The sequence below is a fragment of the Colias eurytheme genome, chromosome 9, assembly GCF_061535395.1.
Source record: "Colias eurytheme isolate Ceu_HAF_F1 chromosome 9, ilColEury1 Martin Lab GWU primary, whole genome shotgun sequence".
In the NCBI taxonomy this organism is placed as follows: Eukaryota; Metazoa; Arthropoda; class Insecta; order Lepidoptera; family Pieridae; genus Colias; species Colias eurytheme.
In genome coordinates, this window is record NC_142988.1 from 2,511,981 (window position 1) to 2,530,569 (window position 18,589).

The window sequence follows — 18,589 nt, forward strand, 5'->3', positions numbered from 1 at the left end:
CCTCCGCGCCCGTCGTAGTGGGAAGCGTGAGGTTTTTCGTTACAAAATTTCTGGATTCGGTTCCCGCGCTCAAGGCCCGCGATAGAAGCTATGCAATAGCTTAAAAAATCGTCTAAACGATATATCTCTCAACCATCATCTCATCACGTGACGTAGCGCGTATTTCCGTCCGTTCCACACGACCCGCGGTCCGGCGCCAACTCACAAGCCACGGCGGCTGATGTTGCCGTCCGCACTTTTGTTTTGTTTTATTATATTGTTACGTTTTATATTTGGAGCGCTTTGTTGTGTGGTTTGTAAATGATTTGTAGAGGTCGTTAGTTTGATTGTTTGATAATTACTGTGTCAACTTTTAAAGGGCTAGTAATTTTTGAAAACTGATGAATGTGTTATTTCGTGTAGGCAATCTGTTCTGGTATATTGTCGTGGTTTAAGTTTTTGCAACAAAAACCCTTTTACCAACACGTGCACAATTACAATTGTCTCCCTATCACTATGCCAAAATTCATTAAGTGCCGATTTCATAGGCAAACATATATTTCTCATAAATTTTAACTTCTATAACTAGCACTGTATTAGCATATGTACTCAAAATGTGTCTAATATAACAGATAATAAATTCTTACCCATTATGCACTTCGGTGCTCAGTTGATCGAGAAGCGAATCCACAGTGGGCCTCGCTGACGCTGGGCTGGTGGCGCCGTTTGTGCGGTTGTAAGTATCTGTGAACAAACAAAAAAAGATTAATATAAAAGTATATTATTTATACTGAATATGAATCTGGTATAATATTGGCTATGATATTATAGTCAGAAAAAAATGCGGGAATATAAGAGGACCTCCATATAATATTGTTTTCGTGTTCGAGTAGATCCTATAAAATATGACGTCTTTTGCCACTAAATAAGGCATATGAAAATCTAAACTTATTACGAAAGATTGAAGTTTTGACGAAAGAACTGAGATCGTTTTTAATTTCTGGCTTATAAGATACCTACCACTTTAGTTTCTTTAAACTAATCATAAAGTAGTTCTAATTCTTCTAACAATCACTACATAGTATAAAACAAAGTCGCTTTCCCTGTCCCTATGTCCCTTTGTACGCTTAAATCTTTGAAACCACGCAACGGATTTTGATGCGGTTTTTTTTAATAGATAGAGTGATTCAAGAGGAAGGTTTATATGTATAATAAGATCCATTAAGTAGTGGAGAAGTACTGTTATTTTTGAGGTTTCTAATGTGATGTCGTAAAAAATTACATTTATTCCACTTACATTGCAAACGCAGGCTGAACCCTACGAGTTTTATCAAAATAATGTACTAAGTATTATACACATTGAAAAGGTCTACAGAAAAGTCCGCGATGGTATATGTCTATCTCTTATGGATAACCCACAATAACTTTTTTTTGTCATTTACTTTTTACGACAAATAATGGCTAATTTTCGAAGCGATTTTAACCAATACAGCATTAATCCTTAACCAATTAAATACCATGGATACATTGTTCATTTAATATAGATCTATATGGCCCTTTACACCGTATGATTTAAGTGAATATTTTCGAAGATATTACAGATTTAAAAATTGCAGGACGTAGCGTTTGCGGCCGCCCGGCTATGTATTTTATACCCGTGCGATGCCGGAGTCCGGAGCGGGCCGCTATATTTTTATACCTATACAACGTTCACAATTTTTCTGTAGTGTATTTAGTATCAGCATTGCACCCGTGCGAAGCCGGGGCGGGTCGCTAGTATAAGAATATTTAAAAAACTTGAATCCATTCCTTTAGAAGAACATGAGAATAGAAAAGCGAAACTTTTAACCACGATACACATAAACTAAAGTGGATTGAGGTGAATTTTACAACCATTTCATTGCCAAAAAATGTTCAAGTACTTTCATGTTTTGATGATTCTATGATGTGAAGTAACAAGCCGTTTGTGTTCGGTCAAAATAAAACATCTGTGGTACGACAATATTTACTACAACGATGCAGTATATTTACCCAGTTTACCTTAAAATTTTAACCGAGTTTTAGAATAGTGAGTTTTCTTTATGGCTATGCCAAAAATTTTCGATTTATATCAGAAGTAATAGAAGAAAAATTGAGATCAGACAATATAATGATCGGTATTATTGATTTGATTTTTATAAGTGTAGTGAAAAAGTTTTTGTTAGGAGTCTATTAAATTAGAACTGGGTACGTATACAGTTTCATAACACTGCAAATATTGTAAACATTAAAATTCTTATCTTCCCTGATAACCTATCATGTTCCACGTAATATGCAACTCTTGAAATTTTATACTGTTTTTTCCGCACGCACCTTATTCCTATTACATATGCAATCTAAAGGGAATCGTATAAATAACTTGTTAAAATGCTTTCAATAGAATTACAGAACATTTTAGGAAAGAAGGTTGCAATTCTCAAAGAAAGGAGGATCGTAGATCAGTCTTCTCGACTGGTGTAGTAAATGAATAAAAAATGAATTATTGAATACCTACCAAATTCATTCAATGACGGTTATGTAAAGGCTATGTGAATGCGAGTACGCATCCCTAAAATCAGTACAGTACAGGATGTATGCCAGAATTAATTTTCTTCAATTGCTTCAATTTCAAGACTCATATTACAAATGCGAAGTTAGTAAACAGGAAAATTATAGTGACAAGCGCACAAACGAGCGCAGACAATCTCTCTTGTTGCAGCGAACTATAAATTTCGCACCTGTTCGATGTTAGCACGTGAGGGCATAAACAAAACTCAGCAGAGACAAATGGCTGAACGTATTTCGTAAAGTTAATAACATTGATCTATTTCAGTTGCTGGAGGGGAAATGGCGGCCTTGCCAAGAACAACATTTGGCACTCTTGTACGTATGGATTATTATTATATTGGATAATTAAATTTTTATAGATCTTCGGAAAACATACGTGTTATTTTATTTTATCTGTGGTCATTAATTTTGTCGGGAAATCGCAGTCGGTAGATTTTTCGAGTGGTCGGATTGGATGAACCTTTTAAAATTGTTTGCTTAAACATCTTGAAACCTTTATACACCTTTTATGAGTTCAAGGCAAACATTGATTGTTTATAATTGAATAAATCTATTCTTGTTAGTTTGTAGAATATTCTGGAGCCATACACATTAATATGTATGGTTCCAAAATATCAAGTTACGCATAACTGAAACCTGATAAATCTGATTGAATTTTAAAAATTTTATTGTTAAAGTATTCCAGAAAGATATAGAAGATATTACTATCCATAAGTGTAATTTGTATAAACATGAAAAGCATTTGCGCGGAAAAGAATCTTTATCTAATATAGAATGCTTTAAAATCCTAAGATTCCAATATCCTAGGAACAATAAATCAACAACATCCATGTTATTTATAAGACTGCATAAAAATAGCAATGAAGTTTTTCTTAAAATTAAGAGTGATGATGTTATAGTTGCTGGGCGATCAATTTATGCACCAAATTCTCTACGTATTTCTTTATGGATGCGCACTGCGCATATTTCGAAAATGTTTTAAAGTTTTAAGCAGATAACCTAACCTTCTTGAAAGGGGAGATAGAGTTAAAAAATAGACAGCTAATGATATTTACCACTTAAATATCCTTAATTTAAAACTAAATTAGCAGAACGAACATATGGAATAGACCTAAACGAATTTAGAGGCCAGTCAAAGTCAAGCCAAATTTTACTTGTGCCTGTGGTTCTGCCGCAGCTCGGCTGCCCCGTGTACATTGTAATTGTAAGGAGTAATTACCTGTCCTATCCGCATACGTATTCTTCTCCACATAGTTCCCGTATCTCGCATTGCTCAGGTCGTCGAGCAGGGTGTCCAGTTCGGACAGGTTCCCTCTGGTTCTGCCATAGCCCGGTTGCCCCGTGTAGCTGGGCGTGTGCGACGCGTAGTTCGTCTGCGTGCTTGTGTACTTGAGGGGCGTGGATTTGTCGTGTAACGACGATGTGTTCTGGTACGTCGGCTGTGGAGGAAATGGTGGTTTAATTATGGTGTTCTGCTTATCAATTATTTTTTTATAAATATGGTCATATAAAGGCTAATAAAATGAGAGAGAAATTCATTTTAAATTGCTATCCCAAAAGACGGAGAGATGTGTAAACTGTAAAGGTATTTAATTAAACGGTAATGCAATAATTACTTGGGTTTCATAATTTAACTAACTTAATCTATTTGGATGGATTAGTACTGATTATTTTTATTTTCATAGAGATAAGTTCTGTATTGTTTTTTAAAGTAGTAGGCATCTTACATAACATGTGGAATAGTGTTTAAAATTAAAAATAGTGTATTAACATAGTGGTTTTTTATTGACTATAAATTTGCCTGTGCAGTAATAGACACCGAAATAGACCGTCAGGCCACACAATAAAACTTTTACTTGTACATAAATTTAAACGACATCTAGTTTTCATTGAGAACACTGTTGGATGATATCCAAGTAGTTTGTGGGATGATAGTGAATCAAATACTAGACGTTCATTGACTACGATACTAGATGGCGTTACTATGAATACGATCTTGGCATCTTGGGATGCTCTATGTGGAACGTGTTCAACGTTATCTTTATCACAATTTAAACCTGAGTAACCTGGTGATTATTAACTTGTTCTATGTTGTTCAAGCGCTTCTTAAAATCTTAAAAGTTATGATCCTGACTAATTAATTTTGAGATTTGCAGCTGAATAATGTAGAAATTATGGACAGAACGTATCGTTACCGGTAAACCTTGCCTTCTTTCTAAAAGGCAATTGTAAAAATATATTAAAATATTTAGAAAAATCATTTATTCAGGAACATCTAGCGTTCCAATTAAAATATTGGACTGCGTTGTATACTTTTTATAGACTCAATTTCAATTTGCAAACGAACACTATAGCATACATTCGCGTTACTTAAGGGCTTGGTCTAGTAGTGCAAACAAATGCATCCTGTCATCCTATATGTAAATAATACAAATGTACTAAGGGAAAGTTGCTCCACTTAATTTTTAAAAATTAAATCATTCGTATAATTTAATATTCGTAATAAGTATCAAAAATGACAATTTGAAACAATTTTCGTGAAAATTACACCGGGTGATTTTTTTTTATCAGTACACAAGATTTGCGAATACTTTCTATTGATATCTTCAACTTCATGTTTATATAACTGATCAACTTTTACAAAGAAATTTGGACGAAATATAAAAAAAAATAAGCTTTCCATACAAAATGCATAACTCTATACATTTTTTTCGACCTAAGTTTCTTAGTGAAAGTTGTTCAGTTTAACTAATAAAACGGATAAACAAATTTTGTATATAATAAAAAAAATGTAATGTTTGTATTAAAAAATTATAAAATAGAAAAATACGCAAATGAAAACAAAAGATATTTATTTCTGATTAGCTTCCGCCCGCGACTCCGTCCGCGCGGATGTCAGTCTTCGCGTCTTCTACAGATTTATTATATTATGTATAATATATAGATTTATATTTATAAACCTAATAAATCTTTTGCTAGCATTCTGATGCTTTATCGGTTGCACTGGATTTATCTCTTTTTTTTCAATCGCTTGAATGATATAGGATGGGTCCTTGATGGCATCGAATGCTGAAGTCTCGAATCAATCAATTCTGATAGTAGGCAATTTATGTAAAATCTTGATAATGGTCCATCATTTTATTTTGCCTAAACGTTACATACTTTTTTATATATTCTATTTTTAACGAATTATTCACTCCAGTCCAAACAGCAAATAAGCAGACTTCTGCTTCTGCAACGTTTAGTTGTCCCTGAATTTGGAAAAAATAGTCATGATTCTTATCTATGACAAAAGTGTTATTTTTTGCATTGTATTTCAAATATTAAATTTTTTTTAACCGCATCTTCCGCATTCATGTCTTTTGCCGGAATTAGACATTTAACTTCTACTAGTCCCATTTTCCCTTTTTGATATGGGAGTGTATAAAGTAAATTTTTTAGATATTTCTCGTTATACTTTTAAAAAGTTATTATTGTCATTTTGCTCATTAGGTAAAGTAGGTAATTTCGATATCAGTTTTAAGTTTTTTGATATCTGCAATAATAACGTCATAATCGCCTGCACATACTTATCGATTACACCCTGTATACAATCCACCATCCACATTCATAATGTTTTCCTGTCCTCCTCTCCTTTACGCTGTTCACCGATACATTTTAAATGAGTAAATCTGCTACCACTGAAGGATGTTTCATTGTGATCAGCAAATTTTCACCACTGTTGTCGATTATTTGTTTTTCATTTTTAATCAGCAATTGGGAATCATCAGTTTTGTTTTTTGCAGATTGGTGATGTACCCTAACAATACGTCGAAAAGGGAAAGCATCAACGAATTATCGTTTTCGTCCTCTTTTTTTATTCTTCGCGTCTCTGTTACTTCTGTTTGTTTAGTTCTCAACACCCACTGAATTTTCTATGTTATTGTGATCTTCCATTACATCTGAGTTTTGATGATGTGATGATAATCCATTCGTTTTAATATTGGTACTTAGAGTTGGTAGACTAAACTAGAAATGGCGGACTAAATTTGTCAGCGCGTCTGTAAGATCAGAATATAAAACCAACATCCTGTATTTAAGTTACAAAATTAATAATCAAACAACATGCCGCTACGTTGAAAATGACTAGAAGAAAAAATTAAAACACCTCGGATCAATTTTGGAGTAAACAAATCATTTTCCCCGTATGGGGATTTCCCCGGATGAACTTGGGAAGTTCAAGTTCTCAATACAAGTTTATATTATATTTCGTATTTCTCAAACGAAAAATAAACATTTTTGGAACTTCAAAAAAATTATATTATAAGAAAATTTATGAGCTTACTTTAGTTTTAAAGAAATATACATCCCTTTACTGACCTTTGCAATCTATTTGGTTTCATTAACTTTATGTTCGAAGATAATTTTTTTTCTAGTAGTTACACGCGTATTTTTTTCGTTTATTTTCCATATCGAAATCAAATGTTTAAAAATACGAATATTTGCACAAAACTAAGATAAAAATAATCAATTAACAAAAATATTAAATTTAATGAAGTAGAGCAACTTTCACTTCGGTATGAAGGAAAATCGAGCGTAGAGCACACGTCAGAACGCTCCGGCCCAAGGAGCGCGACTAAAGAAATTCGCTAGGATTTTTCCTAATTATTTTAAATATATTTTAATATTTAAAGAATTATCAAAATTCAAAAAAAAAATTTTTTAAAGGATTAATACTCATTGGTCTTCAACCAACTCGAATAAATTAATGGAAAAAATAACTTTTAGCAGTATTTATCAATAGATTTTGTAAGGCAAAAAATGGGAAATTTAATGAATTTATAACGTTCTAATTAAGAAAATCATAAGTTTTTCGGCAATTGTATTCAGCAGTTTTTAATAACGACTATATAAGGATAATAATGTGCTGATCAGATTGTGTAAATTGTAATCGGTTGCAACGTAGTGAGTGCACAAACTTAGCTGGAAATGACTTTGGGGGAAAGAGACTTATCTTTAAGGCCTGATTAAGGTAACATAAAGTAACTTTATAAATGTGAAAAAATTCACGCGCATTGCGTTAATAACACTAATTGATAAACAAGAAAAAAAAATTCAGTTTATCATTTCAATAGCCGGGAAAAAATTGTCAAATAACTTGTTGAAAACGCAATTTTGCTAGACTGCAGCCTTAATTCAATTTAAAACTGGCGCATGTAACATTGTCTTGAATCTTGAATAATTTCATTGTACGTGGGTCAGTAACATTATTCCAAGAACGCTTGAAGGAGACTGGTCCGGCCAATAAATTGTGCACAGGATGAAGAGGTTACGGTTTTAAATGTCAATTTATTCGCTTGTTTCGTTATGCAAACGTGTGTACTTGGAATAGCCGTGTGCGTTTGATAAGAAAGTGTAGTTACTAGTTACCAATTATGTTCTGTTTAATAAACAACTTTTATGATGCACACGACCTTTGATTGGATAAGTATTGAAATACTCTATTCTCTGGATGTCTTCAGAAGTGTTATGACGAATGGGACGAAGAACAGAATCTTAATTTTTACTTGAGAAAAATACAATAGGCCAACTGTGCATAGTGGTCACAACCGCCCAAAACACTTGTAACACTAGGAGTGTTACAGGTTACTATACAAAAATTATACGATGTATCATAAATTTCATACTTGTTGTTCATTATGCTAATACCAGACGTCATAGTTCACATCCTACCACGCAAACATACAAAGTTAACAATGTACCGTCGTCACTGTATTGACGTTATCATCACGTCGAGAAACTTAATCAGATGGGGAGTGCGTTATCGTTCGTTACCACAATTGTTATCAACGAAATACATATGTTAAGATAATATAATTAAAACTGAGCATCATGTTGCTTATTGTTAGCTACATTATTCGAAACATAGGCTTGACATAACAGGATATTTTATTAATATCAGTACCAAATGGGAAGATTTTCCTAACGAGTAATAACAAAGGAGTAGCTATTTGAAAATAATTATTTCACTTTTTCTAATTACCATACCGAGAAAATAAATTAATTTGTACTTAAAAATCATGGTAAGGTCATCATAAGTCATAACGTCCCATTATAAGGGTCAAATCAATCAGATCAAATTTTAAGAGATCAAATCTCCATAATATGTAACATACCGATGCCGGTTTAGCATAATCAGATCCAATGTTCCTTGAGCCATTGATGGAGCCGTATCCTGTAGACGTGGGGGAGCTCAAACTTCCACCAGGAGAGCTCAATCTACCAGGAGAACCACCCCTGCCAATGGGCGACGCGGTTCGTCCCGGGGAATTCGTCCGGGCACTCGGCGAGGTTGTCCGTCCAATTGGGCTACTGACTCGACCCGGGTTTATGGAATTCTGCAGGTCCGCTAACAGGGCATCTGGAAAGAGATAAAACAATGAGTATCATGCTTAAAGAACTATATGGTCTGTATAGCGCCCAGTAAACTTCTTGGACAAAAATTGGCGTAGTTGGGGAGGTTTGCGCATCAAGCCTTAGTACCTATATTTTTATATGGGCAAGCTACCCACTGCACTATAAAGTGGTCAAGTCACGTTCCAGCAACTATATTATGCTTTCAGATGGGTTGGAAATATGACAACTATATTCTATAACGATTGGTTAGTCATATTGTAAACACTTAGGCATCCAGCCTTTGTCAATAAAGACCAGTCAGTGTGACTATGCCTGGCATATGCACTTCATATCTACTTTATAGACCAATTTTAGCGAGTCTTAAGTGTTCTTATTCTTCAACTAGAACATTTCAGAGCTCTTCTCTTATTGAATTATCTTAAGCAGTTATGGAAATACCAGTAATGGAAATAAAGAAAGCTGTTAACAGAGGTTTCTTGGATCATACATTTTGATGCTAATAATGCATGTCAAGGTAACATTCTGAAACAAATAAATTCTGAAGAATGTGTATGTTCAATGCCGTTGTTTCTATTAAATTCTGAAGAGAAATGTGTGTTCAATGGCTCAATGCCTTTGTTTCAATTTGTATTCTCGTCGCAATATAAAATGCAATAGATAACAAAGAGGCATGGAGCAACAATCACAATAATTGCAAGTCAGCACGTGCCATGTTATGGTTTATACATATTTCCTTTCAAATGATAAGAAATTTACTTAGAATTGTTTTTATTAAATAGTAATTATTTATCGACTTCATTTAAAACATGTCAATATGAAATAATATACATATGTAACTCAGCTATTTTTGTCCGTAGATGTTTTTGAAAACAAACACTTTGTAATAACCCAATAACATTACTCCCCTGATATTTCACCCTTCCCTATCACCTTCACCTTTATTAGACGCTACTTTTCTGTCAAAATTATTACTTCGCATATCTATGTTTACGTTATACAATATACCCAAATTCACCTATATCTTGTTATAAACAAACACAGATAACATATTATACCATGTTAATTACTATTGGAGTTGACTCGGCCGTGATGTCATCTCAGTTACACATTCCCTAATTGGCCACAATGAGCCTGCGACGCCTGTATCGCTATAAATTTTAGTTTACACTAGCTGCCATTGTTGATTAAATCTTACAGTTATGACAATAAATATAGTGCCGGTATGCTATAAATAATAATCAATTAGTTTTGTTTGGAATGCGTTCTATCTCACACAAGGATTTCCAAGGAGATTTTCCCGAAAAGTCGAATGTTTGTTATAATTTATTGGAAGCTCAAAATTAAGTGAGGAACATATTATAGAAATTGGAGCAGAGCGAAAATATATTTGGTAAAATTATGGTAGCATAATGCAAAAAAAAAATAGACCATAGTATTGGATTTTTTTAAATAAAAGTGCGCATATTTGAAAGCTTTGAGATAATTTGAAAGACTAACTTGAATTTAACCGACAAAGATGCTGCTAATTTCATCAAGATTTTATAGTGTTGTTAAGGGCTTGGTCTAGTAGTGCAAACAAATGCATCCTGTCATCCTATATGTAAATAATACAAATGTACTAAGGGAAAGTTGCTCCACTCATTCGTATGCATAATTTAATATTCGTAATAAGTACCAAAAATGACAATTTGAAACAATTTTCATAAAATTACACCGGGTGATTTTTTTTTATCAGTACACAATATTTGCGAATACTTTCTATTGATATCTTCAACTTCATGTTTATATAACTGATCAACTTTTACAAAGAAATTTGGACGAAATATAAAAAAAATAAGCTTTCCATACAAAATGCAGAACTCTATACATTTTTTTCGACCTAAGTTTCTTAGTGAAAGTTGTTCAGTTTAACTAATAAAACGGATAAACAAATTTTGTATATAATAAAAAAATGTAATGTTTGTGTTAAATGAAAACAAAAGATATTTATTTCTGACTAGCTTCCGCCCGCGACTCCGTCCGCGCGGATGTCAGTTTTCGCGTCTTCTACAGATTTATTATATTATGCGTAATATATAGATTTATATTGATAAACCTAATAAATCTTTTGCTAGCATTCTGATGCTTTATCGGTTGCACTGGATTTATCTCTTTTTTTTCAATCGCTTGAATGATATAGGATGGGTCCTTGATGGGCATCGAATGCTGAAGTCTCGAATCAATCAATTCTGACAATAGATACTTTTTTATATATTCTATTTTTAACGAATTATTCACTCCATTCCAAACAGCAAATAAGCAGACTTCTGCTTCTGCAACGTTTAGTTGTCCCTGAATTTAGAAAAAATAGTCATGATTCTTATCTATGACAAAAGTGTTATTTTTTGCATTGTATTTCAAATATTAAATTTTTTTTAACCGCATCTTCCGCATTCATGTCTTTTGCCGGAATTAGACATTTAACTTCTACTAGTCCCATTTTCCCTTTTTGATATGGGAGTGTATAAAGTAAATTTTTTAGATATTTCTCGTTATACTTTTAAAAAGTTATTATTGTCATTTTGCTCATTAGGTAAAGTAATTTCGATATCAGTTTTAAGTTTTTTGATACCTGCAATAATAACGTCATAATCGCCTGCACATACTTATCGATTACACCCTGTATACAATCCACCATCCACATTCATAATGTTTTCCTGTCCTCCTCTCCTTTACGCTGTTCACCGATACATTTGAAATGAGTAAATCTGCTACCTCTGAAGGATGTTTCATTGTGATCAGCTCACCACTGTTGTCGATTATTTGTTTTTCATTTTTAATCAGCAATTGGGAATCATCAGTTTTGTTTTTTGCAGATTGGTGATGTACCCTAACAATACGTCGAAAAGGGAAAGCATCAACGAATTATCGTTTTCGTCCTCTTTTTTTATTCTTCGCGTCTCTGTTACTTCTGTTTGTTTAGTTCTCAACACCCACTGAATTTTCTATGTTATTGTGATCTTCCATTACATCTGAGTTTTGATGATGTGATGATAATCCATTCGTTTTAATATTGGTACTTAGAGTTGGTAGACTAAAGTAGAAATGGCGGACTAAATTTGTCAGCGCGTCTGTAAGATCAGAATATAAAACCAACATCCTGTATTTAAGTTACAAAATTAATAATCAAACAACATGCCGCTACGTTGAAAATGACTAGAAGAAAAAATTAAAACACCTCGGATCAATTTTGGAGTAAACAAATCATTTTCCCCGTATGGGGATTTCCCCGGATGAACTTGGGAAGTTCAAGTTCTCAATACAAGTTTATATTATATTTCGTATTTCTCAAACGAAAAATAAACATTATATATATATATATATATGTATATATTATGATGTATATATTATGATGTATATATTATGATGTATTTATTTATAGATTTATTATTTATGTATATTTATTCTTTAGGTTATAATTATATTTTTTATTTATTTATTATTCTTTTTCTTTTAGTTCAAATCAAAATTTTAAGTTTGTAATGCACCACCACCATAAATGTAATCCTTCTAAATTTTCGGGTTGTCTGGCAGAAATCGCTTACAGCGATAAGACCGCCCTCTGTACATGTTGTTACTTGTATGGTTCTTAGTTTATAATCCCGTATTAAGTGTGCAATAAAGTATTTTTCATTCATTCATTCAAACATTTTTGGTACTTCAAAAAAATTATTTTATAAGAAAATTTATGAGCTTACTTTAGTTTTAAAGAAATATACATCCCTTTACTGACACCCCGTAAAATAAAGAAATTGTTGCCAATCACCTTTGCAATCTATTTGGTTTCATTAACTTTATGTTCGAAGATAATTTTTTTTCTAGTATGTAGTTACACGCGTATTTTTTTCGTTTATTTTCCATATCGAAATCAAATGTTTAAAAATACGAATATTTGCACAAAACTAAGATAAAAATAATCAATTAACAAAAATATTAAATTTAATGAAGTAGAGCAACTTTCACTTCGGTATGAAGGAAAATCGAGCGTAGAGCACACGTCAGAACGCTCCGGCCCAAGGAGCGCGACTAAAGAAATTCGCTAGGATTTTTCCTAATTATTTTAAATATTTTTTTAATATTTAAAGAATTATCAAAATTCAAAAAAAATGTTTTTTAAAGGATTAATACTCATTGGTCTTCAACCAACTCGAATAAATTAATGGAAAAAATAACTTTTAGCAGTATTTATCAATAGATTTTGTAAGGCAAAAAATGGGAAATTTAATGAATTTATAACGTTCTAATTAAGAAAATCATAAGTTTTTCGGCAATTGTATTCAGCAGTTTTTAATAACGACTATATAAGCATAATAATGCGCTGATCAGATTGTGTAAATTGTAATCGGTTGCAACGTAGTGAGTGCACAAACTTAGCTCGAAATGTCTTTGGGGGAAAGAGACTTATCTTGAAGGCCTGATTAAGGTAACATAAAGTAACTTTATAAATGTGAAAAAATTCACGCGCATTGCGTATATAACACTAATTGATAAACAAGAAAAAAAAATTCAGTTTATCATTTCATTAGCCGGGAAAAAATTGTCAAATAACTTGTTGAAAACGCAATTTTGCTAGACTGCAGCCTTAATATTATTAAAAATCAAAATATAATTTAATAAATTACCAATGAGTCATGATCATAGAAATCTAAATAACAAGACACATAGAAGGGCTATAATGTCATAATTCGTATGAAAACCGCTGTCGCCAAAATCAACACATTCAAACCGAAAGCTAAACAGTACACACAAGTAAACTATGCCTTTTATTGGACAGCTTGATTTTAGTGAAAACTAACTTATCTATTAAATTAAGCTTTTGAATATGTATCCTAACGCACGAATTTACGGTTTATTTTAGAATAACATCCCTAAGTATATGAGACTTTTTGCTCCAATACGAACAAACGTGATAATAAGAATGGTCGACTGTGTCATTCATTGTTATTTCGATTACTATGGTGACACTCGTAATACTTGTAAATATTCTATAATTTTAAGGAAAAACGGCATTATTTCTAAAAAAAAATATTTTCCGATGAAATATTATTCCTTTATAAGTATAACTACAACTTGTGGAAGAATTTCCGCAATGGGAATTGCTGAAACACACCATGTATACACTCATACGTCTCCAGAGCAACTGAACAGTGACGAATGCACTGGTGATGTGCAAATCACCTGAGTGGCGACAAGGTCACGCACGCTTAGGCGCGGGACATATACAAGCGGCGCGGCGCGCATCGGGCGCACCGCGGGCGCGCCAGCCGGCGCGCCTCGGGCGCGCTGCCGGCGCGCCTCGGGCGCGCTGTTGGCGTCCGAAAATGATATTTATATAGAGTGGTTAAATGCATTTTCTTCATGCATAATTTAGTAAAATTATGTTTTTGTGCTAAAAGAGATTTGAAAGTAACGTTAATTTGAAAGTAACGATTTTGTTTTGATAACTCCTTGTAAGTAAATAGCGAGGATAACCCCACGATTGCAAATATATCTTTGTTGGAAATGTTGGAATTTACTTGGAAAATTTTATAGTACTTTTAAAGTAATTTTAAAGTAGTACTGGTGTAATGATGGAAGAAAAGAAGGTTAAAATAACACAAAATTTATATTGTACTAGCGGTCCGCCCCGGCTTCGCCCGTGGTACATATTTCGCAATAAAAGGTAGCCTATGTTCTTTCTCAGGGTCTAAAGATTATCTGTGCCAAATTTCATCAAAATCGGTCCAGTACCTAGTTTATGCGTGAAAACCATACATACATACATACATACATACATACATACAAACCTTTCCTCTTTATAATATTAGTATAGATAAAATATGGTTTTCAAACACAGGTTTACATTTAAACCATATAAATCTTATCATTAAAATCTCAGTTCAAAAGTATTTACAGTACTGATCATTCAACAATATTATTACAATTACAAATAAATAAAAAACACAATCAAAATCAGGATTATCTTTATTTCTGACATTGTAAATACATGGGAACTTTCATTATGCTCTTCTTCATTTTCACTTTCCCTACTGCCATCACCTGTGTAAATCATTTCATCGATTAATTCAATTCACCTTTAAAAACAAAACAAAGAAGGGTATGTAATAGCAGCTCTATATAATTCCACACAGAGAGAACACATTTTTGACTGACAGGGTGCCGCCTCCTATAGACCGGGAGATACTGACACAAAATTTCGAGTCATTTGTAACAGGATGGCGGTTCTACAGGGGTCTTAGTACGCAATGACAAAAAGAAAAACGATGGTGTGAACGCTGGTACCGGCGGCTTAGTCGCGTGGGCGTTAGTCGAACTCGTCGGAAAAATAGCGAAGTCAAACGATTTGTAACACAAAAATTTTAGAATTTACCGATAGCCCATAAAAAAGAAGTAGGCGGTAGTGTCATGCCATACTTTTCCGGTGTGACTTACAGCCCGCCATAGCGACGCGAATGTGTTGATTTAAAAAAAACAATTCAACCATTTGTACCAGGCTAACTTTTGCACAGGTAACCATCGTCGTGCAGCCATTTACGAAAATCGCCATGCCATACTTTTCGGACGATTCCAAATGGTCGCCATACTGCCGAAAATCTGCAAATTTTTTTTTTGTAAAAATTGTAATTGTAACTCGAAATTTTGTGTCAGTATCTCCCGGTCTACTACCACCCGATTTGTTTTTGATTGTGTATGACCGTGAATTGACCTCTATTTGGATGCGATGGGGGAAGCGCGCCTGCGGTACGCCTGCGGTACGCCCGCGGCGCAACCGTGGCGTGCCGCCTCGTCGCCTTTCCAAAATTCTTTCATACAAAATGTATAAGAAGGACGTGGTGCAAAACAGATTCAAGAGGTGCGCTTATGGCACGCCCGCGCCCGCGCCGCTTGTGTTTGACCCGCGCCTTACGACTTCTAGTGTCTTGTTATTTAGATTTCTATGGTCATGATAATCTACCAAAACAATGTGTCAATAAAAACAATAGAAAAATATTTATTCGTTAACACTTGGATAATTAATGTCTTTGTAAGTAGTACATTCTATCTCTATGCTTTGTAAATAATTATTTTCTCAAATAGCAACCAAATATCCTAAGAACTATTTATGAAAAAATACCCTAATAATACATAATATTGTATTCCTAAAAATAGCAATTTGGCTAACTTATGAGTCATTTAATCAATACATATTCAACGGACGAATTATAATTACATTTTAAAGTAACAAGGCATTTGGACAGAACTTTTTCAAAAAATAAAATTAAAAAATCGTTCATTGACATCGAATTTGAATAAAAGCAACCCAAGTACATGTTTCTGGCCAACGGGTCCATGGTTCGCCAAAAGATCCCAGTCGGCCTTGACGTCATATTAAAAAACTTGTTTTTCGGGAGTTCAACGTTCCAAAAACACCATCGTACCCAAATGTTATTTTTACAACCGAAATTTTACAAGAAATTTGAGCAATAAACGTCTTATCGGTCAGCGGTTTCAATGCTTACATTGATGCAACAAGTGGCTCTTAAAAGATGCTGTTAAACTTAAAACGATACAAGATTGTGTCACAAAAAGCACAGACGAACACAGTTATCCTTTGTCCGTAAATAGGTTAAGGTGATTGCAACGATCTGTTCCCAGCCAATATCCCGCTAGATGGCGCTGAATTCTACATTTCTAGTTTATTTGAGTTTTTGCGTAATTGGAATAGTCATCAAACCTAGGAATAGTCATGGCGGTTACTGAATATTATATTTTATTGAAATATGTTATATCATTGCCTTAAAATCCACCCAATTCGGTAAAATTATGCGTTTTAACATCTGTCATTGCATACAGGGTCGTTTACACACACAGACGTATACAAAAATGATAAAGATTTAACTCTAGATGGCGTGAATGTAAAGCGCGTCACACACGGTGAAGATAATACCTATAATATTTTATCTAATCTAGTAATATTTTATATTACAGTATCTTAAGGTATCCGGTATCAGCGTTCTGACCATCATTTTTCTTTTTTCGCTGTAGAACCGCCATCCTGTTACAAATGACCCACAAAGGAGAATGACCACGGGTGGTATCGGTAAAATTTTAGTTGTGCCACGTATTCGTTATATTGTTAATTCCTATTTGTATTTATAATGATCATATGTATCAATATTAAGTCTTAATTAAACCGGATAAATTGAAATAATAGTAAAAGTAAAAGTTTTTCTTTTGAAACATGTATGAACTTTCGCATTAGTAGGAAGTAGGATTGTTATAAAAATAAAAGTTATATTTGTTGGCGTAAACTATTTTATTGTAATTTTGGGAAATAAATAATGTCAAAATTGATTACCTACAATAAAACGCAGTTTTATTTTATTACCTACATTACACTATTGTTTTTTTTTTATCAAAACATGTATTTGAAGTAGCAAATATGATATTATGCTGATCCAAGCATTTTCACTCAAAACTAATATCACTAATGATTTGTAAAAGTAAATTATTTCAAAATACATTTCATAACCAACAAGTAAGAATAATTATTCATACAACAACAAATCAAAAACACTATTTACTATGGAAAAAAAACCAGGAAGGTGAAAAACATATTTACGATTTCGATGCACTCGACTTTTAGTAAAATAATAGGTAAAAATATTATTATGGTTTTGATCACAGACATATCTGTGGTTTTGATTTTAGCTACTAGTATCAGAAAGCTGCGTGTTCAATGCACGTCGGGGTCCCACAACTGTGGAGGAAGGAAGGTAGAATACCTCCATCGAATAAGTGAAGTTTCTCGACATACTCGATTTGCCGGCCGGCCTCAATGAAGATTGTCCGAAAGTTGTATATGTGCTCTGTAACGAAAAAATTTCGCTAGCGCGATTCAGAGTGAGGTGTCGTACAATATACCTAATGAAGTTTTTCATCTTTTTATTTTACTGCAAATACAAAATAAAAATTAAACAATGGTAATGTAAATTCTAAACAAACTACTACCAAAATACAATTAGAACAAAAATCATTTGACTTGTTTATTTCACCCAGAGGCCAGAGGCGGCTCGTGACAAAATTGTATAGGTGTTCACTTGAAATAAAACAACGAAAATACAATAGCGTTCGGGATGATTTATTACAAAAAAATGAGCACCACATTTTATAAATGTCTATAACACTAAAAATTACAAAGTACAGGCTATTTCAAAACGAATTCAATGACTAGGTATCAATAATTAGTAAATCACCGAATTTGCATTCGCGAGCGTAGGTATCCATAGTGTTTGTCACTGACGGTCACTGACCTCTATAACTTATAGTTATAGAGGTCAGTGGTGTTTGTTGTGTAAACATGTATGTATTTGAGTAGTTAGTAGCATATTATATTCTGAATTTCTGATCCATGCCTATTCACTCAAAACTAATAACACTAATGATTTGTAACAGTAAATTATTTCAATAGGTAGGTATTTGAACATTTCCCAACAAGACGTAAGAATAATTATTCGTAGGTATACAAGATACAATAACAAATCTAATACACTATTTATTATTTTATTATTTACTAGCGGTCCGCCCCGGCTTCGCCCGTGGTACATGT

At 33.3% G+C, this 18,589-nt stretch overlaps 1 protein-coding gene across 7 annotated transcripts in view; it reads right to left on the reverse strand.

Moving 5' to 3' along the window:
• Nucleotides 1–18,589, reverse strand: part of Pax (paxillin) — an 80,471-nt gene that overhangs the window by 9,573 nt on the left and 52,309 nt on the right. For all 7 annotated transcript variants that reach the window (XM_090105240.1, XM_090105239.1, XM_090105237.1 and 4 more), the window contains 3 exons: nucleotides 8,721–8,965; nucleotides 3,785–4,004; nucleotides 627–723 (listed from right to left, as the gene is read on the reverse strand). In XM_090105240.1, the coding sequence (XP_089961366.1) occupies nucleotides 627–723; nucleotides 3,785–4,004; nucleotides 8,721–8,965 (562 nt within the window). The remainder of the gene's footprint in view (nucleotides 1–626; nucleotides 724–3,784; nucleotides 4,005–8,720; nucleotides 8,966–18,589) is intronic.